General features: G+C 45.1%; 1 protein-coding gene across 2 annotated transcripts in view; it reads left to right on the forward strand.

The window, feature by feature from the left end:
* The first annotated feature begins 316 nt into the window (after window positions 1–316).
* The window catches only part of LOC143930933 (NKG2-D type II integral membrane protein-like), a 65,208-nt gene continuing 39,637 nt past the window's right edge, over window positions 317–25,887 (forward strand). For both annotated transcript variants that reach the window (XM_077455622.1, XM_077455623.1), the window contains exons 1-2: window positions 317–432; window positions 13,503–13,559. In XM_077455622.1, coding sequence (XP_077311748.1) covers window positions 381–432; window positions 13,503–13,559 — 109 coding nt within the window. In that variant the 5' untranslated portion in view covers window positions 317–380. The remainder of the gene's footprint in view (window positions 433–13,502; window positions 13,560–25,887) is intronic.

Below are 25,887 nucleotides of genomic sequence, written 5' to 3' on the forward strand. Positions count from 1 at the left end.
ATAAAAATAAAGTAGTTGATAGTAGTGTTTGTCATGCCATATGCACTAATGCTCGCAGTTGGGACGACAAGCTTTGTGAGCTGACAGCCCTTATGTCTAGGGAAAACTTGGACCTTGTTTCTAATTACAAAGACGTGGTTCAAGGATTCAAATGACTGGGAAACAACAATACCAAGGTATACACTACGCAGGACCGACAGAGTAGGTAGTGTTTGTCATGTCATATGCACTAATGCTCGCAGTTTAGTCTGCACAATGAATGTGGGCATGTCCAGGGTAGGGACTAGGGAGGTGCTTCCCCATTGTGTACAGCGTGTTTCCTCCTCTCTACAGCACTTGAACAGAACACTTTGAGGATAGTGATACACATCCAGCCTAAGATGGGGATTGTAAAGCACAGTGGAGATCCCAAGGACAAGACATTAGAAGAGGGTAAGAGTCACATTTTCCTCGCACTCAGAGCAGTAATAGTCACAGCTCCTCTAAGACACATCACCATTACTCAGCACCAAGCTGAAGCTGTTTCTACTGAACAATATCTCAAAAGAAACCAAGCAATAACTAACATATGGACAAAGTCTGCAAGCTTTGAACTGTATTATCAGTGCTGCTTTCTTTTTACATTAAGTGTTCTTTATATTTGTTTTTCTTTCCCTTTTACATTACAAAAATACGTCTTTTTATTTTTTTACTGCATTTTTTTCCCACTTCTATATCAATGCAGTTTTTTCTTTTTGTATTTGTGTTTTTGTGTATGTGATCAGTGTGTGTGCTCTGTTAGATACCTTCCGACTTTCTGAATTTGGAAAGAGGGGCACCTACTAGAAAACATGATATAAACAAAGGACATGTCCTTCACACACAGAGAATTAAAGCGCTATTCCAGACATTTTTTTTTTTTTTTTAAGTCGGCAACTACAAACACTGTAGCTGCTGACTTACCGTATATACTCGAGTATAGGCCGACCCGAATATAAGCCGAGGCCCCCAATTTACCCCCAAAAAAACTGGCAAACTTATTGACTCGTGTATAAGCCGAGGGTAAGACATGCCTGTCCATCCCTGTGTGTGTGTCCGTCCATCCCTGTGTGTCCGTCCATCCCTGTGTGTCCGTCCATCCCTGTGTGTCCGTCCATCCCTGTGTGTGTGTGTCTCCATCCATCCATCCATCCCTGTGTGTGTGTGTGTATCCGTGTGTGTGTGTGTGTGTGTGTGTGTGTGTGTGTGTGTGTGTGTGTGTGTGTGTGTCCAGCCTACCTGTGTCCTGAGCCTTTGTCCCGAGCCTCCGTCCCGTGCCGAGCCTCCTTGCCTCCGTGCCTCGCCGCCGTGCCTCGCCGCCGTGCCTCGCCGCCGTGCCTTGCCTCCGGTCCCGTCCCGTCCCGTGCCGTGCCGTCCTGTGCCTTGCCTCCGTCCCGTGCCCTCTTCGTTCGTCGGCGGCCATTGTAAAATTCAAAAGCTGCGCCGCCGCCTTCGCCTGTGATAGGCGGAACACTGAATTTCCCAGCAGCCTGTGTTCCGCCTATCACAGACGTCGTATCATCCTCGTCCGTAGTACGAGGATGATACGAAGTCCGTGATAGGCGGAACACAGGCTGCTGGGAAATTCAGTGTTCCGCCTATCACAGGCGAAGGGGGAGCCGGAGGCGCGGCTTTTGAATCAGAATGGCCGCTGTCTGTCTGCTCGACACGCTGATCGAGCGGGCAGACAGCGATGACTCGAGTATAAGCCGAGGGGGGCACTTTCAGCCTCAAAAAAGAGGCTGAAAATCTCGGCTTATACTCGAGTATATACGGTATAATAAGGGCACTTGTCCAGCAAGCCTGCGATGTCGGCCCCCCGAGGCTTATCCATCCATCGGATCGGGTGCCGGCGCCACCATCCTAACTAAGGGAAACAGGCAGTGGAGCCTTGCGGCTTCAACGCAACAATCTAGCGAATGGATGTAAGGTTTAGCAGTGTAAAACTCTTTTTTGATAAATACTGTATGTTTATTTTTATTTTTTTAATGCAAATATAAAAATCAGACCAAAATGAGAGACAAATGAGCAGGAAAGAGGGATAGAATGTATTTTATGTATTTTTTTTAAACTAGATAACTGGTGTAAAAGAAATTTGTAAGTTCTGTATATAATTTTATACTATTTTGTATGTATTGCACACTGCCCTCACTGTGCGCACAGTACTAATAATGTTTTCATTATGTGCTTGCATTCTTTTGAATCCTGATTAGAAGTAGCCTGCCTATGTTATGCCCCTTGTTACCATAAACGTACAATTGTAATATTAATGTGAAACCTTCAATTGCTTCATAATAAAGCAGAACGGTTATTTGGAAAGATGCGGAGTGTATCTTTTGTCTGTTCCCTACTGTAGCAGTTATTAATTTGGAACTACTAATCAATATGAGGATAGGAGTTGCCTATCTATAAAATGTCCAGGTCAGATGGCGAGCTTTGCCTAGGAGAGGATTTACAGGTGACCCTGAGAATCCGAAACAAGGAGCTTAAGGCGATCCGGGAATTTCTGATAATCAGCCGGCTGAGGTAAGCCTTTTGCTTACATTTGAGTTATCAGACTTCCTTGATCGGTAAGGCATTTTCAGGACAAAGGATACCTATTTTACTCCCCTTAATCGAACTGTAGTGATTGGTGGTTATATGTTATGTTGTCACTGTCTACTGTCCATCGGAGTGTTATAGAGAAAGGGAAGAATAGTGCTGTTCACAGGTATAAGTAGTACATCTGCTAGATAAAGTCGTTTAGAGGCAAAAGGGTATAGGCACACGTAGAGAAGACTGGCCAGTCATTATGGGCATTAAATTAATCAAGGGAATGAAGGGTAAGTGGCCCTCAAAAATGCCCAGGGCAAGAGGAGCGCTATATATGAAGCGAAGATGTGGTTATGCCTATACTAAGCCCCTAGATTAATGGTTAAAGTGGACAGGGATCCACAATGGGTAATACCAAAGTACAGAGGGACTAAGAAACAGCTAGAGAAACAGCTAACTATGTGAGCAGGATGGATCAGGGGTGACAATTAACACAAGACAAAAAGGGACATTTCGATGTTAAGTTGTGGGATGAATTTGGGGTCAGGCACTACAACTAGTAAAAAACAGAGAAATGAGAGTTAAAACAGAATACTTTATATGTTGTCAGTGAGGGAAGATGGGATGGGCACTATGGCTGCCCGTCTGATCATAGAAGCTAGAGTATGTGAAGTATGGGATTACAATACATGGGATGCCAAGGAGATCAGCACAAAATAAGGAAAGCAGAATTTAAGCAGGGAAATATTAAAGAGTTAAAAGAAAGTGAGAGAATGATATGCATGTGCTGTGTACAAATGGGAAAAATTTAAGCGATTTTAGAGATATATTCATGTATGTGTGTGAATGCTGGAACCTTTAGTTCTATCTCTTGTGTGTGTCATGTACGCAGATGTGACCCCCTCCTTTGCGCTCTCATGAAAGAATGTAGCTGGGATGAAAGATCAGTGATAAGCTGGAAGGACACCATGCCAACTTCTGTTTTTAGACAAAACATTTATAACAATGTCACGGGTTAATTAATCTAATGATAAACAATGTGAACACAATTATTTTTAATCTGTTTTCCAAAAATTGTAAAATTAAGGTTACATTTAGCCATGTATTACACAAATTTAATATCTTTTGATAGTGGAAACAGTGCATTTAAAAAGGGGAAATTAAGTAAAATTAAGTAAAATGTCCTAAGTGGAAGTAAACTCCCCTATCTTTTTCAGCCAAGGAAGCTGCCATCTTTGCCTCTGTTTAATCTTCAACTGCTATGGTGCTGCACATGTGATTTGTTATGACACCAGCCATTGGATGGTTTGATAGTTTGGCTGAGAGCACAGGCAATGTGCAGTTAGCATTCCCGGCATGCCTTTTTTTTTTTTTTTTTGAATAAAAACATTTTATTGGGTTTTGAGAAACAGAACAGAAATAGACAATTGCGGACGCACCCAGATGTAGTTAACAACAAAAACGTATTCAAGGTTAGGTACATTCAGGTAAGAAAATGACATACAAGGCATGTAAATTAGGTTAAGTAGTATAAGTTACAGTTATCTAGTGATATATATATTTTATGCAGTAACGATAACATTTGTATTTATTTCCGTATTTGTAACACATATCAGAGTAGATGGGGTGTCTTAAGTTATATGACAACATAGGATCCATTCTGAATATGTTTATATTCCGTTTCTGACAGACATATTGTGTGGGTTCCTATAATCTGGGACGAATAGCAAGAGGCTGTAGAACCTCTTGTACAACCTCATTTATGCCGAGTTATAATCCTACAGCCTTTCATCAGTGTATGGACTAGGCAATCCTTGAGTGTGTTTTATTAGACTCATCGCAGTAGAGAATAAACCAGAACTTCTACTCCTATGGGCTAATAAGTGGAGAATTGGGACCCTGGGATTCCACTCCCCCTCCCTCTCACCCCTACTAGGATCTGACTGTGAGAGGGGTGGGGAGCCCAAAAAAATTATAAGGTATATAAAAATTACCTCGTCCCATTGTTAGTGATTAATGACAGCCCATCCGTCAACTAGAGAATGTGACATGAAAGGTTTGATTGTAACTAGTATGTCATTGAAGTTTAGAGACAATATAAGGGATATCCACAGTTGCTACCAATTGTTAAGTAGGAGGGAGGGTATAGGAGGCTAGTTATAGGGAATATAAAATAGTGAGGTACAGATGTCAAATAAGTATATCCTGAAACAGGTAAGTATGTGGGTATTACCCCCCAGGTCAAGCTATTGGTTGTGCGCCCGTTCGTACCAACACGCACCCGCGTGCGTCCGTTCACGCCAACGCGCGCCCAAGGATACTGCTTAGTTCTCAACGTGGGGATTCCGTGAGCAGGCCTTCCATAAGCCACTGAATTCCGGGGACGACCATGACAGGAGCATTGGTTCCATGGTGAGGACGAAAAGTATAAGGGAGAGAGGACAACCCTGTCTGGTTCCGTTGGACAGGGAGAAGGCATCCGACAGGTGACCGTTAATTTTGATTTTAGCCGACGGGGACGAATAAAGTGCTGCTATATATGCTAGGAGATGTTCTCCAAATCCCACCAATCGTAAGACTGCTAGCATGTAGTCCCAGGCCACTCTGTCGAATGCCTTCTCCGCGTCCAGGGAAAGGAAAAAGCCAGGGGTGTTGTGAGTTTTCATCCAATAATGCATATTGATAGCTTTTAGGGTGTTGTCGTGAGCCTCATGATTTGGGATAAATCCTACTTGGTCTAGTGAGATTAAAGATGGTAAAAGGGGGAGTATGCGGTTAGGCAATATTTTAGCATAAAGTTTTATGTCCACGTTGATTAAGGAGATGGGTCTGTAATTGGGCACTAGGGCTGCATCTCTACCAGGTTTGGGAATAACTGATATATGGGCTTCAAGGATGTCAGAGTGTTTGGTGGGATCACTAGGCAATGTATTGAAAAATGTAAGTATAAATGGGCTCAAAGTTTCCGCAAACATTTTATAATACCCAGTAGATAATCCGTCTGGACCCAGGCTCTTGCCTGTTTTCAATTGTTTAAGGGCCATCATCATCTCCTCTCCAGTAAATGGAGAATCCAGGCTTGCCGCCGTGTCAGGGGAAATGGGTTGTGGGCTGTATTGTGCCAGAAAATCTAGTATTTTCTGTTGTCTGTCTTTTGCAGCGGTCTCAGTGTTCGGCGCTGGGAGATTATATAGATTCTTATAAAAATGTCGAAATTGATTAGCAATATCGGTGGGAGTTATGTGTTTTGTTTCCCTGTGGATCTAGGATATGATGAATGTTTGAAGAGGCTCGTTTTTTTTGGATTTCCCTCGCTAAATATTTGCTGGCTTTATTGCCGAATTCATAGAAAATGCGTTGTGTGAATGCAAATTTGCGTTTAATGGTTTTACCTAATTCTATGGTCAGCTCTTCCCTTGCTAACTGAAGAGACTGGAGTGTGGATTCCGCGAGTGATTGCTTATGTTTGGTCTCAAGGGTATGTACGCGCTCGGATAAGTCGTGTATGCAGGCCTGTCTGATTTTCCGTCGTTTAGCTGCTACGGCCATAAATTCTCCACGGACCACACATTTGTGCACTGCCCAGAGTGTGAGCGGGTTTGTGTCGTCAGACGTGTTCTCCTGGAAGTATTGCTTAAGGCATGTACTGACATTTTGAACATTGTCAGCGTCGGTTAATAGAGAGTCGTCTAAACGCCAGGTGAATGGTGCGACAGGTGACCGTGGAAAGGAGACAGTAACTGCGATTGGGTGGTGGTCCGATAGAACCATAGGGTCTACAGACGCTGTCAAAAGGGAATCCAAGTAATTTTGAGACATAAAAAAATAATCAATTCGCGTGTACTTGCGATGTGGAGGAGAGTAGAACGTATAATCTCTATCTCGTGGATGGAGGGTGCGCCATGTGTCGTGTAGAGTTAGCATCTGCAACTGTTTTTTGATTGCGCGCAACGCCCAATAGGTAATGGAAGACGTTACCGAGGATGAGTCTACTGTTGGTGAAAGTGGTATATTGAAGTCTCCTCCAACCACCAGCATTCCCTGGCAGAAGGAGGTGAGCTGATGAAGCTTTTTTAAGGAGTATAAGGAGTTGAGATCTTTTTTCAGGTGTATTTAAACCCCTTACGTTCAGGGAGTATAGCTTGACCTGGGGGGACGGGATCGTAATGTCCTTACGTGGCATGATGAAATGAAGTAATCTCACTAAGCAGATAAATAAGATTTAGATTGGGTTCGTGCAAAAATTGAAGTGGGGAAGGAAATAGGGAAGGGGCTGGGGATAAGGTAAAAGAAAAGATTTTTTTTTAAAAAAATTTACGTCACTGAGGTGTACCGGAAAGGAAGGGGACCAGCCCCCCCCTTTAGTGTTTCTAGTGTTCGGTCGGATACAACACCCAGATGAGGGCCACCCCTATTGTCGGAGGTATTCCCCACTGGGTCCCTGTGTGGGGGTTGGACAATACCGATCGGAAGGAAACTAGAATGTGGTTGAATGAAGAATCTACCGCCATCCATGGCCCTGATGTATATACTCATCAGATGACAGGGAGGTATCGAGTCACCATACATATTATAACTCAATTTGTGAATCTGGCGAGAGATATGTAAGCCTTGGTACCAGGGTATTATGCTGGATACATATGCGTCCAGATAGACCGCAACTCATGGTCTATTCAGACCAGTTATAGTCTATGGTATCACCTGTGGTTCTAGAGAGCCATAAGTCGGCAGACATCAACTCCAAGAATGACATTATCTCGATATTGTAGAGGAAAAGTAATATAAATGTCATTGAGTATATAATGAAAAACTCTGTATGCAACAAAACCTTGGGAAGCTGTAAACTGAAAGCAAGAACTGTAAAAAACAGATGATAATCAAACCAGTAAAGTAAACTTCCTAAACCTGTTTGTGAGTCTCATCATGCATAGCACTTCCATTTCCATGCTAGAGATAATTTGCTGGGTTTCTCTGCATGTCATATATCCCATTTTTACCCCATAGTCTAGCAAATAGCCATGTGACCTCTAAGGATGACTGAAGGGGTATTCTCATGAGAATACGGGCCTGTATAGAGTAGGCATAGTGTGTCCCTAGGGACATGCTATACAAGCCCTCGTTCCCCACTTCAGTCATGAAGACTTGAAAAGGAAAGTACGGTCAAATCTAGGTATCTACAACATTTTGAGAGTATGGGCCCATAACGAGCCTTGTGCAGCGGTTGACAAGCATGGCAGAGGTCTACCATACTTCTACTGCTGATAGGACCTTTGTTGACATGTGGGCGTGACCAGGTCATTGTGTCCTCATGTATCTGCTAGTGGGTGAAATGAGTACTACACCTAAGCCAGGAGGGGGTGTAGGAAGGCCCAAGTTGGTGCAAAGGCCTCTACATTATGGGCAGTAGAGGCTTAAGTCCTCCTATCGGTATGAGTTTTGGATTCTAAAGGATCCGCATATTTAATGAGGAGTGTAGGAAAACGTGTTTGAGCAAAGTCAAACACAGTCTAAGGGTTGGGGCCTTCCAGCACTCCATCGGTGCATCCCCACTTCCCAATCATAATGATGCGTATAGATGCAGATAGTAAACCGTAGGCAAGGTAGGTAAGTAGCTAATGCAACGGTACTTAAAACCTAATAGAAACCTGGTCCTATCCCTCTCCATAGCGTCAATTTTATGTCGAATTGGATTTATACAACTTATCCTGTATACCCCCTGCTGGAGATTGTGGGTTCGTGACTGCAACTGTACAATAGGGAAGTCTTTGGTCGCTGCTCCCCAAACAGCCATCCTGTCAAACCTTACACTTTGTCTTGTAAAAGGCTCAGCAGCGGGGAGGTAGTTAGAGTCACGGAAGTGGGGATCTTCAGATTTGGGGTCTAAACCAGGTATACGTCCCCAATAGTTTTGGGTCTAGTAACTCTATCGTGTATACCTAGGGCTCCTGGTATCTCAACAGCATATTAGTAGGGAGGATGCATATAAAAGAGAGGAAAGAGACAGCGAGAAGTTGGAGGTTAGGAAATGAATAAGGGAAGAGGCAGAAGGGGAAATGGTCCTGGACTTAGCTGACGCAGAGGATCAATATCGTGGAGAGCGCCCCCGAGGGGGACCGGTGTCCCGTCTCGCTCTCCTGGAGCTCGGTGAGTCGGTAGGGCTGCCATCCATGTAGGATTCCCTGCGAGATGCGTAGCGCCTGTTGCCCGAAGGGGATCTGCGCCTGCGATGTCTGGTGTTTTGGGCTTCTATCGGTTCTTCCTGAGGTCTTCCCCTTCCCGGTTGCATTCGGCTCCTGAACTCTGCATACCACGCAGGGATGTCCATGACTGGGATATCCATGGCCTCACAAAAGAGCGGGAGCTCCTCTGGAACTCTTAATAATGCACTACGGCCACGATAGGTAGCGGATAGACCGAAAGGGAACTTCCACTTGTACGGAATGCCTTTAGCACGTATCTTATCCAACAGTGGCCGTAGATCCCTTCTGTGTTGAAGAGTGATTCCTGACAGGTCTTGGTAAATGTGGATTGATGCGCCCTCATGTTCTAGCTGTATCCTGTTCCGTGCCTTTCGTAGGATTTCCTCCTTCAGCTTATAATCCACGAGGCAACACACTACATCCCGTGGGGGGTCAGAATCTCTCCCTTTGGGCCGCAAAGCTCTGTGAATTCTCTCCATAGCCACAGTAGACTGTGCTGGTTTATCTAATAGGTTGTTGAAAAGGCCTGTCACTGTCGCCTCTAACTGCTCTGCTTCCACAGATTCTGGCAGGCCCCTCACCCTCAGATTATGGCGCCGTCCTCTATTGTCCAAATCCTCTAAATGGCGCTGGAGGTCCCTCATCTGCAAGGTGTGAGTGTCTATTGTGGAACCGATAGTGCGGATGGATGAGTTGTGTTGAGCTGTTGTCATTTCCACCTCATGAACAGGGTTTCTTTAATGTCTGCTGCCAGAGCTCTAAGATCCATGAGGCTGGGATGCTGCTGCTGCTGCTGTGGACTTCCCTGCTCTTCAATGCCTGTCAGTGTGAGGTGGGGAGATCCGCTCGGCTGCGCTGTGTGAGGGCTGTGTAAGAGACTGGCGGGAAGCCGCCATGTTACCTCTCTGATGTCCGGGATAGTGTGGTTATGGCTGCTTTGCTGCCGTCGTGGAGAGCGGGATGCGGAGGACTGCCTGGACGCTGTTCATGATTTGAGCAGCGGCTGCGACGACAGAAGACTGGGCCACCGCTAGTAAAAGAGCTGAAAGAAGAAGTGGTGGCCCGGCAAGAAGAACCGAAGAGGGGGACAAGATGGTGCCAGCACTGACTGGCACCATCATGTACCAAAACAAAAACAGTGATGCCCAGCAATGCCACCCATCAGTGTCCAGCAGTGCCATCTATCAGTGCCCACCCATGCCACCTATCAGTGCCACCCATAATTACCCATCAGTGCCACTCATAAGTACCCATCAGTGCCACCTATGAGTGCCCATCAGTGCCACCTATCAGTGCTGCATACCAGTGCCACCGATCAGTGCACATCAGTGCCGCCTATAAGTGCCCATCATCAGTGGCCTCCAGTGCCACCTCATCAGTACCACCTCATTGGTGCCACCTCATCAGTGCCCATCAGTGTCGTACTTATTACGTGCTATTTGGCTGAGTAGAGTCCAATATTTATACAAGATGAAAGAAATTTTAGCGATGAAAAAGGAAAAAAGCAATAGTTTTATCAACACTTGGCAACCTTGGCTATTTATCTATTCGACTTAATATGAAACGCTTCTTACTTAGAATAACAAATACAAAACCCCTATATTACAGCATGCTTAAAACCTCATGTACGATATAAGTGATTAATGGTATGTCCCCCAATACTCATCCCCCCCCCTAACCCTATCCCCCCCTCCTCCCTTCCTACCCCCCCTCCCCCTTTCCCATACCCTCCCACCTATCTTATTCTTCTTAAAGCGGGAGTCCGCCGGGAGTTCTGCCGTTTTTTTTTTTTTTAAAGCCAGCAGCTACAAATACAGCAGCTGCTGACTTTTAAAATAAGGACACTTACCCGCCCAGCGCGCCCGCGATGTCGGCACCCGAAGCCGATCTCTCGATCGTCTCTCGGGTGCTGCCGCCATCTTGGGTATGGGAATCAGGAAGTGGAGCCTTTCGCGAGTCGCGCTGCGCAATAAGGATGGGCCCGCTGCCTCTGGGATCTGTGTGTTTCCCAGCAGGCAGCGGGGGACTTTCGGAAAGGGGCGTAGATCTACGCCCCTTTCCGCAGAGAGCTATCTCGGAAGTGGGTGCAGTTACCTGGATTATAAAGGTAACTGCACCCCCCTCCCCCCTGAAAGGTGCCAATTGTGGCGCCGGAGGGGGGGAGGATTCCAATGAGCGGAAGGTCCACTTTAGGGTGGAGCTCCGCTTTAACGCGAACAGACTATCATTTGAAATGAAAACACTGTTAAACCTGAATGTTCACAAATTGATAAAATGTTCACTGACGTTAATTTTCAATTTTCAATTAATTTTCAATTACTACTCTGTAACTGTATAATGTCAATGTAAACTACATTTTCTCTAATAAAATTCCTTGATTGAGAAAAGCAAAACAAAAACAAACTTAAAGTGTATGTCCACCCCAAATTTATTTTCCTTAGCTTTGAGTGTGTGTGGGTAGTCTTAGAACCTCTGTTAGATCTTTACTGCTCTCCAGGGTTTTACTAGACAGGAAGGGGTTGATTTACTAAAGTCAAATTTACTATGCACTTTTAAAAGTCCAGTTGCACTCCGCAAGGGCAGTTACTCCAGAACTTAGTAAATGAGGGAGAGCTCTGCTGGCTTCCATCATCCAATCTTTAACAAGCATAATTGCAGTTGTTTTTTTAATTTTCCTTGCATGCGATGGTTGTTCTTTGTAAAGTGAAATATATATATATAATGTATATATGTATATAATCACACACATAGGTTGGACTTGATGGACTTGTGTATTTTTTCAACCTCACCTACTATGAAAAAAATGAAATATTACCTCATTTACTAAGCTCTGGAGCAACTGCACTTTCAAAAGTGAAAAGGAACTCTCCAACATCCGCAGAAAGCAGTACAATCCTAATAAGTGTTCTTATACTTCCCCACTCTACTTAAAACTAGGGGAAAACAATGTGTTGGCATGATTTTTTTTTCCACTTTTCCAGATTTTTGAGAGTATTTACACAGATTATTAGCTTGACAATTTAGAAAAGACCAGCTACTTTAAACTTCCTGGAAGCAAAGCACATATAGAATACAAATATGGCAGTTGAACCTTTGCATGTTACATGATATTTGTGGAAAACTTTATCACATTGCCTGCGTGCTTGTATAAATATATTCAGTATGTGTGTGGGTGTAGATCATTTATGTTCTGGTTACCTTTTTTCGTAGAGGTTGGGAGCAGATGGTGTCTAGAGATAATGAGTACATAACAAGACAAGCTAGAACTTGTGGGAGTACAATGAGCTGCTCTTGCCTCAGTGGCAGCAATATAATAATTATGCATGAAAAAAATAAAAGAAGACATATTAGAGAAAAAAAAATGCCAATCTTCAATAGGTTCTTTACATATATTTTCTGCATGTAGCACTATACTCCATGAATTAGTTGTCCTTTAAAGTTTTTCCTTCTCTGCTTTCTTTCTGTACATTGATGCACTACTTTGTGTTTGTTTTTTGATTCTGTTGTCTATATATTGTATCTCTCTGCACTGCCAGTCTATGGATCAACCCCAAATGGGGCAGGTTCTGTTGGAGTTCACCTGGTCAGCTGAGAATCTGTCCACTGATCCCCTCTGAGCAGGTAGGTGTCTGTGTCCAGTCTGCATATGCAGAGAGTGTCCGCTCTCCTCTCCAGGCAGCCTGGTTTAAATAGGCTGCCTGTCCGTTTACACCCAACTACCATCTGATCTGCTAGACAGGGCACAGATCTGCCATCTGTCTGTTTTTATCGGACAGGATCGGATCAGATGTCGGCGGGTGTCAACAGACTGACAGGCGGCCCCTATAGGTCTGCCCATGTGAATGGACTCCTATTCTCAACCATGGTTCCATGGAACCCCAAGGTTCCTCTTGAGATTGATAGGGGTAACTTGAGCAATGAGCAATTTCTGTTCTCAAATATGTAGCCAAAAGAAAGAGGACCCTCACCTTGCCAAAATCCAAATTTAGTATAATATGTAGCCTTACATCAATAATCGTATTAGCAATCTGGAAGAAGTGATTTTAGCTACTGACCACAAATGTAAGGGGGATTTATCCTACTGATCATCACACTCTTGTACTATGAGCTGTAGATAAAGTAATTATTAGCAGGGGTTACCAGAGACCAAAAAGTTATTTCAAAGGTTCCTCTGTGTTATAAAGGCTGCTATAGATATACTACATGGCCAAATGATTGCGTACACCTGACCATCACACCAGAATGAGCTTATTGCAAATCCCATTCTAAACCCATGGCCATTTATTTGGAGTTGGTCCTGCTTTGTGGCTATAACAGTCTTCACTCTTCTGGTAAGACATTCAATGAGATTTCGGGGTCCATCTTTGGGAATTTACACCCATTCCAAAGGTGTTCAGTAGGAATGAGGTGAGGGCTCTGTGCAGGACACTTGGATTCCGCCACCCCAAACTGTTCACACTATTTCTTATGGAGCTGACCTTGTACACAGGCCCACAGTCATATTGGAATGGAAAATAACTTTCCCCAAACTGTAAGCTCAATGTTGGAAGAGCACAATTGTCTACAATGTTTTCGTGTCAGCATGAACCACTTCACTAAAAGGACCAGAACGCAATCATTTGGAGGGGTGTCCACAAACATTTGGCCATATAGTGTAGTATCTGTACACTTTATGTGCTGCTCCTATAATGTACATTGATATATTGCTGTCCTAAGAATAGTTGTAATAAAAGTGTTTTTCTCTCTGCACAGGATATTTAAACCCCCTCACAGGCAAAAGCCAAGAAAAGACTGCAAATAAATCTAAAGGTATGAAATAGCATACGTATGTACAACTGTGTACTGTATTGAGCTGTATTCAGGGCCGGCGCTCCCGCTAGTTGAACTAGGCAGCTGCCTAGGGCGCACTGCCACCTAGGAACTAGTGATGGGAAGTCCGGAACTTTTAAGTCAAACGGTTCATTTCAAACTACTCACTGAAATGAACCGATTGAATGAATAAATTCTTCGGTTCACTTGCTGAGTCTACTGACAAAAGTGAACCAAAGCTCTCACTCAACCTTCTTAAATGATTAGAATTAGGGATGAGCCGAACACCCCCCGGTTCGGTTCGCACCAGAACTTGCGAACGACCCCCGCGTTCGGTACGAACGTTAGAACCCCATTGAAGTCTATGGGACTCGAACGTTCGAAATGGAAAGTGCTAATTTTAACGGCTAATATGCAAGATAGTGTCCTAAAAAGGGTTTGGGGACCTGCCTCCTGCCTCAGGGGACATGGGTCACTGCAAAAAAAAGTTTTAAAAACTGCCGTTTTGGCGGGAGCACTGATTTTAATGACGATTAAAGTGAAAAAAAAAGGTGAAATATTCCTTTAAATATGGTGCCTGGGGGGTGTCTGTAGTATGCCTGTGAAGTGCCACATGTTTCCCATGTTTAGAACAGTCCCTGCACAAAATGACATTAAACGGAAATAACACCATTTAAAACTGCTTGCGGTTTTAATGTTATATCTGGTTCCTGCAATATGGTTGAAAATCATTCAGAAAAATGGCATGGGTAGCCCTCCCTGCCCATTACCAGCCTATTTGGGTCTTGTACGCATATTAAGGGGAACCCCGTACCCATATTAAAAAAAGGAAATGCGTGTGGCCCCCAGACCCTATATACTCAGAACAGCAGTATACAGGCGGTGCAAACAAGACAGGGACTGTGTAGGTTTGTTGTGTTAAGTTGAATCTGTTTGTCATTTTCAACCGGTACATTTTTAAAGTGTAGCTCCAGTCAAAAAAACTATTTTTAAGCTTTTTGGAAAACATAGGGAAGGGTTATCACCCCTGTATAATTTGTTTTGTCGTCCATCTTTTTTCATCTCACTTGCTGCTGTCTCCTTGCGTTTGCAAGTAGGAGATGTTTGTAAGTTGGATGTTTGAAAGTAGGGGCCTGCCCTATATTATAGCGGTATGTACTGGGTACAGAGCATGCAGACAGCACGCACTATCTCCTAACACTACTGACTGCAAGCTCTATTATTAACCACTTGACCACTGGGCACTTAAACACCCTTAATAACCAGACCAATTTTCAGCTTTCGGTGCCCTCACATTTTGAATGACAATTACTCAGTCATGCAACACTGGACCTATAGGAAATGTTTGTCCTTTTTTCACACAAATAGAGCTTTCTTTTGGTGGTATTTAATCACCTCTCAGTTTTTTATTTTTTGTGCTATAAAAGAAAAAAGACCGAAAATTCTGTGAAAAAATGAATTTTTCTTCGTTTCTGTTATAAAATTTAGCAGATTAGTCATTTTTTCTTCATAAATTTTGGCCAAAATTTATACTACTACATATCTTTGGTAAAAATAAGTACAAATTGGTGGATATTATTTGGTCTTTGTGAAAGTTATAAAGTCCACAAGCTATGGTGCCAATATCTGAAAATTGATCACACCTGAAGTACTGACGGCCTATTTCCTTTTTTTTTTTTTTCCACACAATTGTCATATTATCAGGTTATTTCACACACACAGCATATGCATACCACAAATTACACCCCAAAACACATTTTGCTATTACTCCCGAGTACTGCGATACCACATGTGTGAGACTTTTACACAACGTGGCCACATACAGAGGCCCAACATGCAGGGAGCGCCATCAGGCGTTCTGGAGCACCCAGGCCAATTCTGACATTTCTCTCCTACATGTAAAAATCATCATTTATTTGCTAGAAAATTACAGAGAACCCCAAAACATTATATATATATTTTTTTTTAGCAAAGACCCTGGAGAATACAATGGTGGTCGTTGCAAATTTTTATCTCACACGGTATTTGCACAGCAATTTTCAAACGCGTTTTTTTGGGGGAAAAAACTGTTTTGTGCTTAAAAAACAAACAAAAAAAACAGTAAAGTTAGCCCAATGTTTGCATAAAGTGAAAGATGAAGTTATGCTGAGTAAATAGATATCAAACATGTCACTCTTCAAAATTGCACATGCCCGTGGAATGGCGCCAAACGTCGCTACTTAAAAAATCCCGACGCTTTAAATTTTTTTTTACTGGTTACATGTTTTGAGTTGCAGAGGAGGTCTAGGACTAGAATTATTGCTCTCGCTCTAACATTCTCGGCGATACCTCACATGTGTGGCCCATGCGAGCACATGGGGACATGGGCGCTTTAATTTTTATTTTATTTTTTTATTGTTCATTTTACTTTATTTATTTTAGTTTGACATTTTTTTCCCCAAAAATATATTTTTGATCACTTTTATTCCTATTACAAGAAATGTAAACATCCCTTGTAATAGGAATATGGGGTGACAGGTCCTCTTTACAGTGAAATCTGGGGGGTCAATATGACCCCACATCTCACCTCTAGGCTGGGAAGCCTGAAATAAAAAATAAAAAAAAGATTCTGGCTTTGATCGTACTGGCGAGTTGGTAGAAGCACCGGAGGGCGGTGAGGGGTGGGGGGCGTCTATGGCTGGGTATTTCAGGGTATCACCGAGTATGGCTGGGTATCTCCGAGTATGGCTGGGTATGGCAATTTATGGCAGGGTATTACAGAGTATTGGCAGGGTATTGGCGGGGTACTACAGAGTAATAGCAGGGTACTGCAGAGTATTGGGGGGTACTACAGAGTAATGGCAGGGTACTGCAGAGTATTGGGGGTACTGCAGAGTAATGGCGGGTACTGCAGAGTAATGGCGGGTACTGCAGAGTAATGGCGGGTACTGAAGAGTATTGGGGGGTACTGCAGAGTAATGGGGGTTACTGCAGAGTAATGGGGGTTACTGCAGAGTAATGGGGGGTACTGCAGAGTAATGGCAGGGTACTGCAGAGTAATGGGGGGTACTGCAGAGTAATGGCAGGGTACTGCAGAGTATGCACTGGTATTGCAGAGTATTGGCAGGGAATTGAGGGGTTAAATTCGGTGAGCAGCGATGTGGGCACTGCAGATGCAGCCCACATCGCTGCTGACACCGATCTCTTTCCCCTCCGCTGTACCGATCGGTACAGAGAGGGGAGGGAGGAACCGGCGTCATAACATGACGCCGGTTTGTTTACAAGTGATCACTCCGTCATTTGACGGAGCGATCACGTGGTAAACGGCCGCTATGAGCGGCCGTTTACCGTGATCCGTGATGCGCCGGGTCCTGTGGACCCGGCAGTCACGGATGCTCTCGAGTGCGCTCCCCAGGGGGCGCGCGAGAGCAGAATTCTGGGAGGCCATTAATTAACGGCCTCTCAGAGTTAAACAACCGCCCTGAAGCCGTTAATCGGCAATGGGCAGTTGTTAAGTGGTTAAAGCTAGATCACTAGCTATATAGGTGAGGTGAATATAGTGGTGTATACTGCAGTCAGGGCACAGACAACAACCACTACACAGCAGCAAGATAGGAAATCAGCCAAAAACGATTGGTGTGTACTGTGTTGAAGGTACACAGAACACCCACTGCTTCAGATGCTAACTAACACACTACACGAGGCCGCCTCAAAGGCGGCCTTATATAGTGTGGGGCGTGCACTACACAGCCTGAGCTATGATTGGCCACAGGCAGGATGCCTGTGGCCAATCATGGCTCTCCTCGCTGGCGGCGCTGCGATTGGCCAAGCATGCGGGGTCACAGTGCATGCTTGGCCAATCATGGGGCAGCAATGCACTGCGCCGCCGCAGTGCATTATGGTCCGCGCGCGCGTCACTCAAATTTTGACGCGAACGGCCCAAACGTTCGGAATTCGCCGAACGGCCGAAACAGCCAATGTTCGAGTCGAACGTACGTTCGACTCGAACACGAAGCTCATCCCTAATTAGAATCAAAAGAATGATTCTTCACAGAAGGTTGGCAGGTCCTGGGGATGTTTACTTGTATCTATTTCTTGCTCAAAGCACAAGCACAATCCTACTGTTGTGTCAGACTGTCAGACCACAATTTGTCAGATTAGCCATCATCATCAATTTTGGTGACGTGCTTATGCAGCTGTATAAATGAAAAGCGGGTTTTTGTGCATGTGAACCTTTCTGGTGGGCCAACTTCACAGTTAACATTGCTAGCCATCAGATTTTTCCATAGTCTTTACTGCGCATGCACATGAAAAATTATCAGATTTTACTACCGTGGGCGGGCGAAGTATCCACGGTAGTAAAATTCATTTGTTAGGCTCCTTTCATAGGTGTGCAATTTTTGCCACAATTTTTACCGTGACTTTGATGCGATTTTGATGCGACTTGAAGCAATATCTATGTAAACTTGAGGTCTCTGCCTCAAGTCGCATCAAAATCTGACCACAGTAGTGCAGTTACTACTTTGAAGTCGCTGTGACTTGAAGACACACAGATATGAATGGTACTCATTGTAAATTGGAAAGGGTTTCCTTGCATCACACCAGTGTGAATCCCAGCCCAAAGAAAGTATTATCAAAAGACAGTTAAATATAATTTTTTGTAACAGTTTAATAAGTACAGTTTTTTTATCGTAATTATTCCAGTACTTTAAAATAGTTTGATAATGTTCTATTAAAAACTGTTGATTTTTTTCTATCTTGTGTGTGTTATTTTATACACCACTGTAGAGGTCATGGCTGTAGGAATTAAAAAAAAAAAATCCAAGGATCCAGGGGGCATAGAAATCTCAGGACCAGAATGCAGAAAAATATTACTATAAAGCAGAATAAAATGTATTTTTTTGTTATAAAAATGAGACCGCTCTCTCATTCAGTTATATAGCTACTAAATTAGACACAATTTGTCCCTTTTAACATGCATATCTCCTTTAGGATAAGCCAACTAAATACTAAAGGGTTAAATAATTAATCTGAATCAAGATATCTTCTTATCCTGACTCTTTGTCCTCTCTGTCTTTAAAGCAGTCTGTAGTGTACTGCTGCTACCCGATCATTGATTTAGCGTATGGTTCTACTGGTGGTGACTAGGGATGAGCTCGGTGTTAGAGTCGAACGCATATTCGTCTCAAACACCGGCTGTTCGCCTGTTCGGCGAATCCAGAACTTTGTGGGCCGTGAGCGTCACACGAATATGGTGTGAACGGCCCACAAAGTTCTGGATTCGCCGAAACAGGTGAACAGCCGGTGTTCGAGTGCATTGCTGGCTCATGATTGGCCAAGCATGCACTGTGACCCCGCATGCTTGGCCAATCACAGCGCCGGCAGTGAGGAGAGCCATAATTGGCCACAGACAGGATGCCTGTGGCCAATTATAGCTCAGGGGAGTTTAGTACACGCCCCTCACTATATAAGGCCGCCAGCACAGCGGCCTTGTGTAGTGTGTTGGCGTGCAGGGAAAGAGCAGAATAGGCAGGGACAGTGTCTTTTTGCATGGGAACCTAGCGCTGTTACAGTGGGTGCTGTGTGCCTCCTGCACATTATTCACCTGAAGATACCCCTTATTGCTGGTGTTTTTTTCTGTTTCTGTACACAGGCATCTTCAGCAGTTAAAGTGGGTGTTGTGTGCCTCCTGCACAGTGTACACCTGAAGCTACTCCTTGTTGCTGGTGTTGTTCTGTTTATATAATACAGGCATCTGCAGTATTTACAGTGTGTGTAGTGTGCCTCCTGCACAATATACACCTGAAGCTACCCCTTATTGCTAGTCTTGTTCTGTTTCTGTAATACAGGCATTTGCAGCTGTTACAGTGGGTGTAGTGTGCCTCCTGCACAGTATACACCTGAAGCTACCCCTTATTGCTGGTGTTGTTCTGTTTCTGTAATACAGGCATCTGCAACATTTACAGTGGGTGTTGTGTGCCTCCTGCACAGTATACACCCGCAGCTACCCCTTATTGCTGGTGTTGTTCTGTTTCTGTAATACAGGCATCTACAGCAGTTAAAATGGGTGTTGTGTGCCTCCTGCACAGTATACACCTGAAGCTACCCCTTATTGCTGGTGTTGTTCTGTTTATGTAATACAGGCATCTGCAGCATTTACAGTGGGTGTAGTGTGCCTCCTGCACAGTATACACCTGAAGTCACCCCTTATTGCTAGTCTTGTTCTGTTTCTGTAACACAGGCATCTGCAGCATTTACAGTGGGTGTTGTGTGCCTCCTGCACAGTATACACCTGAAGCTACCCGTTATTGCTGGTGTTGTTCTGTTTCTGTAATATAGGCATCTGCAGCAGTTAAAGTGGGTGTTGTGTGCCTCCTGCTCAGTATACACCTGAAGCTACCCCTTATTGCTGGTGTTGTTCTGTTTATGTAATACAGGCATCTGCAGCATTTACAGTGGGTGTAGTGTGCCTCCTGCACAATATACACCTGAAGCTAACCCTTATTGCTGGTGTTGTTCTGTTTATGTAATACAGGCATCTGCAGCATTTACAGTGGGTGTAGTGTGCCTCCTGCACAGTATACACCTGAAGCTACCCCTTATTGCTAGTCTTGTTCTGTTTCTGTAACACAGGCATCTGCAGCATTTACAGTGGGTGTTGTGTGCCTCCTGCACAGTATACACCTGAAGATACCCCTTCTTACTGGTGTTGTTCTGTTTCTGTAACACAGTGTAAGGGAACTGTGTGCCAAGTGCACGCTGGTGTGCATGCGTGCGCGCATGGGACTAAAAGAACCAGCAGAGATCAAGAAGCGCGCGTGCTGGTGCATGTGCGCACGGGCACAGGGGACCACAGATGTTTGTGTGTGCCTATGAGCATGCGCGTGTGCATCGTGTGGTGTGCCTCATGCGGCGCGCGGGAGCGTGCTTTAGTGCCAGTTGGCGCCAGTTAGCTTATTTAAGAGCGACTCCAGCAGCAGACCAGCGCTGGCTGGTCTTTCAGCTTAGTTCCCGTTACTCTGAAATCTGCACTATCTGTCTGATTACCTGTTGCTGACCTTGGCTCCCGTTGTCCCTGCTCTGAACTCTGCTGTTCCTGATCCCGGCTTCCCATTTGACCCATCTATGCCTGATGTTACTGTACCCTGCTGCCTGCCTGTTGACGAACCCAGTTTCCCATCTTACCAGTCTCTGCCTGATGTTCCGGTACCCTGCTGCCTGCCTGTTGATGAACCTGGCTATTCTTGTGATCTTGCTTAGGTGCCCTGCTCGGCTCATGGTTACTGCTTGAGTGTTTTCCACCATGGTCCTGCTACCAGCTGAGACTTCCTGCTCTGCAACCACGGTCCTGCTACCAGCTGCGACTCCCTACTCTGCAACTACAGTCCTGCGACCAGCTGCTACTTCCTGCTTCAGGATTCCGGGCTTCCATCTGCAGGCACTCGTGTGCCTCCTGTCCCTTGGCTCCTTCTGTTCCACTCTCAGCGGGACCTGGGCTGGAGATACAAGAGAGGTTGACCTAGTCATTTCAGTCTCCCCACAGGTACGTGACAGTACCAGTCAGTCCGCAATGGAGTCTGAAAGGGAGGCCTCTCTGTTGTCAACCCTCAGCCAGACTGTTATCGTACTCTCCCATGTAGTGCAAGGGTTGCACATGGACTTTACCCGCATCCATAACCAACTGCAGTATACTTCCAGCTTAACTCAAACCGGACTGTCGTACCTTACTGAACCCAGGGTGCTTTTACTTGAACATTTTTTTGGGGGCCATAAAAAATACAGAACTTTTCAGAATACCTGTGAACTATATTTGTCTTTGTTGCCTCATACATTTCCTACCCAGGAAGTGAAGGTGGGATTCCTCATCTCCTTATTGCTGGAAGAACCTCAGGCTTGGGCATTTCAGCTTCGGGAACAACATGACCCTATCTTGGCTTCAGTCAATTCCTTTTTCGCTTCCATGGCTCAGTTATATGCCGACCCTTCCTGTCGCCAGACAGCAGAAACTTCACTGAGTCATTTACAACAAGGCTCCAGGCCGGTAGAGGAATATGTCTCGGACTTTCGTTTATGGAGCACTGATACTGAATGGAATGATTCAGCTTTACATTTCCAATTTCGTCTTGGCCTGTCAGAAGCCATCAAGGATGAGCTCGCCAGAGTAGAAATGCCTACCTCCCTGAATGATTTAAAACATCGTGTTTAAGGTTTCGTGATAAAGAATCGTGATAAAAGTTTTATCCGGCCCTCTTCATCCCCTGCGGGAGCAGGAATATTTTTTTTTGGAAAAAAAGGACCATTCCCTCCGGCCTTGTATTGATTACCAGGACGTGAATAAAGTAACCATAAAGAATCGATACCCCTTACCCCTTATTCTTGAACTTTTCCAGAGGTTATGAGAGGCCCGTATATTCACAAAATTGGACTTAAGTGGGGCATACAATCTGATCAGAATAAGAGAGGAAGACGGCCTTCAGGTCTCATTTTGGACATGCGAGTACCTGTTGATCCCCATTGGACTCTGCAATGCTCTGGCTACCTTCCAGCATTTCGTAAACAATGTGTTTTGGGACTTTCTTGACTTATTTACGATCGTTTACTTGGATGACATCTTAATTTATTCCAACTCCTTAGAGTCACATCGAATTCACGTGCAGAAAGTCTTAAACAGGTTGAGGAAACACCATCTCTATGCCAAGACGGAGAAGTGTGAATTCGAAAAGCTTACCATCCAATTCCTGGGACTCATTATCTCTGCAGGCGGAATTGCTATGGATCCACAGAAGGTATCAGCAGTACTCCCTTGGCCTGCCCCTTCTGATAAGAAATCTGTACAGCGATTTGTGGGTTTTGCTAATTTCTATAGAAAATGTATTAAAGACTTTTCCTGTGTCGTATCCCCTTTTACCCAGTTAACCAAGTCACACACAACCTTCACGTGGACTGCAGAAGCCCAGACAGCATTTGAAAAATTGAAGAGCCTTTTCACGTCTGCACCCATTTTGAAACATCTACATCCTACTCTGCTTCATGTCCTTGAGGTGGACGTCTCCGAAATAGCCGTGGGAGCCATACTGTCCCAACGACAAGGTCGCCTTTTTTTCCAGAAAACTAAGTAACCCTGAAAGGAATTATGACGTTGGTGATCAGGAATTGCTTGTCATCAAGTCTGCCCTTGAAGAATGGCGTTATCTGCTAGAAGGAGCTGCACATCCTATTCTTGTATTCACAGATCATAAAAACCTGGAACACTTAAGAACAGCGAAAAGGCTAAGACCTCGCCAAGCCAGGTGAGCTTTCTTTTTTGCAAGATTCCATATCACTTACCGGCCCGGATCCAAAAATGGGAGATCTGAAGCCCTTTTGCGCATGTTTCAAGATACTGAGGTATCCCCTGAACCTGACACCATTTTACCCGCTAACAACTTTGCGTTACTACAAACCGATCTCATTTCCCAAATCAAGACATCAGTCCTGAGTCATCCTCCCTCTCAAGAACTTCACCTCCAGCTTAAAGACTTTCACGGTACACAGATTTTTGTTCCGGAACAGCTACGAACGACAGTCCTCTGTGTGCCATGATCACCCTCTGGCAGGGCATTTCGGGGTACACAAGACGTCAAAATTGGTCCTTCGCTCCTTCTTGTGGCCAAGCGTAATACAATTCTGCAGAGACTATGTGAGATCTTGCACCACGTGTTTATGAAATAAGACAGACAGATCCAAGAACTGGGGGCGGCTGGAACCTCTCCCTATACCAGATAAGTTATGGAGCATGATCTCCATGGACTTCATTGTTGAGTTACGAACATCCGAGGGATCCACCACCATTTTAGTCATAGTGGATCGCCTATCCAAGATGGCCCACTTTGTTCCTCTAAAAGGTACTCGTTCTGCTGCTGAGACTCCATCGTCTTTTGTTAAGGAAGCGGTGCGTCTACATGGCATCCCTGTCAACATTACATCAGATCGTGGAGTACAGTTCACGTCCAGATTTTGGAAATCTCTGTGTAAAGTCTTAGGCATAAAACTCTGCTTATCATCTGCTTACCACCCACAGACAAACGGCCAGACTGAAAGGACGAACCAGACTTTGAAACAATATCTCTGATGTTTCTCCTCCTTTGCACAAGATAACTGGGTGTCCCTTTTGCCGTTGGCAGAGTTTGCCTACAATAATTCTGTACACTCCTCTATCAAGCAAACCCCCTTTTTCGTTAATTATGGGTTCCACACATCCTTCTTGCCCAATGTTTCCCAAGAATCCCAGGTACCAGCAGTCCAGGATCATCTGGAATTCTGGACAGCTAACAATCTGTTCCTGCAAGAAGCTATCTCCAAGTCCCAGGTAGATGACAAAATATTCTTTGATAAAAGAAGAAGAGGTAACCTGGATCTGAAACCTGGAGATAAGGTCTGGCTGTCTACCACAAATCTAAAGCTGGCTTGCCCTTCACGGAAGCTTGGGCCGAAATATATAGGCCCATTCCCCATTAAAAGAAGGATTAATGCTGTTGCTTTTGAATTAAGTCTACCAGAAAATTTGAAAGTTCATCCAGTGTTCCACATGTCCCTCCTGAAACAATCTGTGGCTAACCCCTTCCCCGACGAGAATCGTAAACTCCTGCTCCTCTGTTGGTCAAAGGAAATGAGGAATTTGAGGTGGAAGCCATCCTGGATTCCCGGAAGAGAAGGGGCCAGACTCAGTTCCTTATAAAATGGAAGGGCTATGGCCCTGAGGACAATTCTTGGGAACTCTGCTCTGATGTGCACGTTCCACAATTGGTCCAAGCCTATCTTTGCCTCCATCCCAAGAAGAAATCCTTAGTGGGCATCCGGAGGCTGCCCTTAAGAGGGGGGCAATGTAAGGGCACAGGGGACCACAGATGCCTGTGCGTGCCTATGCTCGCAGGAGCGCGCTTTAGCGCTAGTTGGAGCCAGTTAGCTTATTTAAGAGGGACTCCAGCAGCAGAGCAGTGCTGACTGGTCTTTCAGCTTAGTTTCCGTTACTCTGAAATCTGCACTATCTGTCTTATTACCCGTTTCTGACTTTGGCTCCCATTAACACTGCTCTGAACTCTGCTATACCTGATCTCTGGTTCCTGATCCCGGCTTCCCGTTTGACCCGTCTCTGCCTAATGTTACAGTACCCTGCTGCTCACCTGTTGACAAACCCGGCTTCCCATCTGACCAGTCTCTGCCCGATGTTCCAGTACCCTGCTGCCTGCCTGTTGACGAACCCGGCTATACCTGTGACCTTGCTTAGGTGCCCTGCTCGGCTCAGCGTTACTGCCCGAGTGTTTGCCACCAGGGTCCTGCTACCAGCTGCGGCTTCCTTCTCTGCAACCACGGTACTGCTAACAGCTGCGACTTCCTGCTCTGCAACCACAGTCCTGCTACCAGCTGCGACTTCCTGCTCTGCAACTAAAGCCCTGCGACCAGCTGCTACTTCCTGCTTCAGGATTCCTGGCTTCCATCTGCAGGCACTCGTTATCCTCCTGTCCCTTGGCTTCTTCTGTTCCACTCTCAGCAGGACCTGGGCTGGAGATACAAGAGAGCCCGACCTCGTCATTTTAGTCCGCCCTCAGATACGTGACACACAAGCATCTGCAGCAGAGTGGGTGTTGTGTGCCTCCTGCACAGTATATACCTGAAGCTACCCCTTATTACTGGTATTGTTCTGTTTCTGTAACACAGGCAGGCAGCTGCAGTAATTACAGTAGGTGTACTGTGTCATGTGCTCAGTGTGCACCTGAAGCTACCCCAATTGCTGGTTTTCCTATCTCCCTGCAGGCCATTACTATGTCTGGAAGGCCAACAAGGAGAGGCAGACAGTCACAAGCCAATAAAAGAGGGCAAGCAGGCTCTGTGTCTAGAGACAACGGTGCTGGTCCTGGACTTAGTGCATCGTCATCAGCACGTGGCCATGGGTCACGTTTGTCCTTATTTTTGGCAGCTGGACGTGTTGAGCCACATCATGCCAAAGACTTGGTAAAGTGGATGACAAAGCCCTCCTTATCCTCCTCATCCTCTCTCACCCAGGCTCAGGGTACTAGCAAAGCAGCTGCCAACGCCTCCTCTTCCCTCGTCTCAATGTCATCAGTCACTCCTTCCCTAGACCCACCATGTCCTCCTGAGGAGTCCCCCGAACTGTTTGAGCACATTGTTGGGTACATGTTCCAGGTGGATGCCCAGCATTTTGAAGGCTCTGATGATGATACCCAGCTAGAGGAAGGCAGTAGCGTGAGTACAGAGAGAGGGGATGCTCAAGAAGGACAGCAATCTGGCAGTCACGTTCCACCAGCTGCAGCATACTGCCAGGTTTGCTCCAGTGATGAAGAGGGAGGGG

The sequence above is a fragment of the Lithobates pipiens genome, unplaced genomic scaffold (assembly GCF_037356315.1).
Source record: "Lithobates pipiens isolate NorthernLeopardFrog02 unplaced genomic scaffold, aLitPip1_a1.2 Scaffold_25, whole genome shotgun sequence".
In the NCBI taxonomy this organism is placed as follows: domain Eukaryota; kingdom Metazoa; phylum Chordata; class Amphibia; order Anura; family Ranidae; genus Lithobates; species Lithobates pipiens.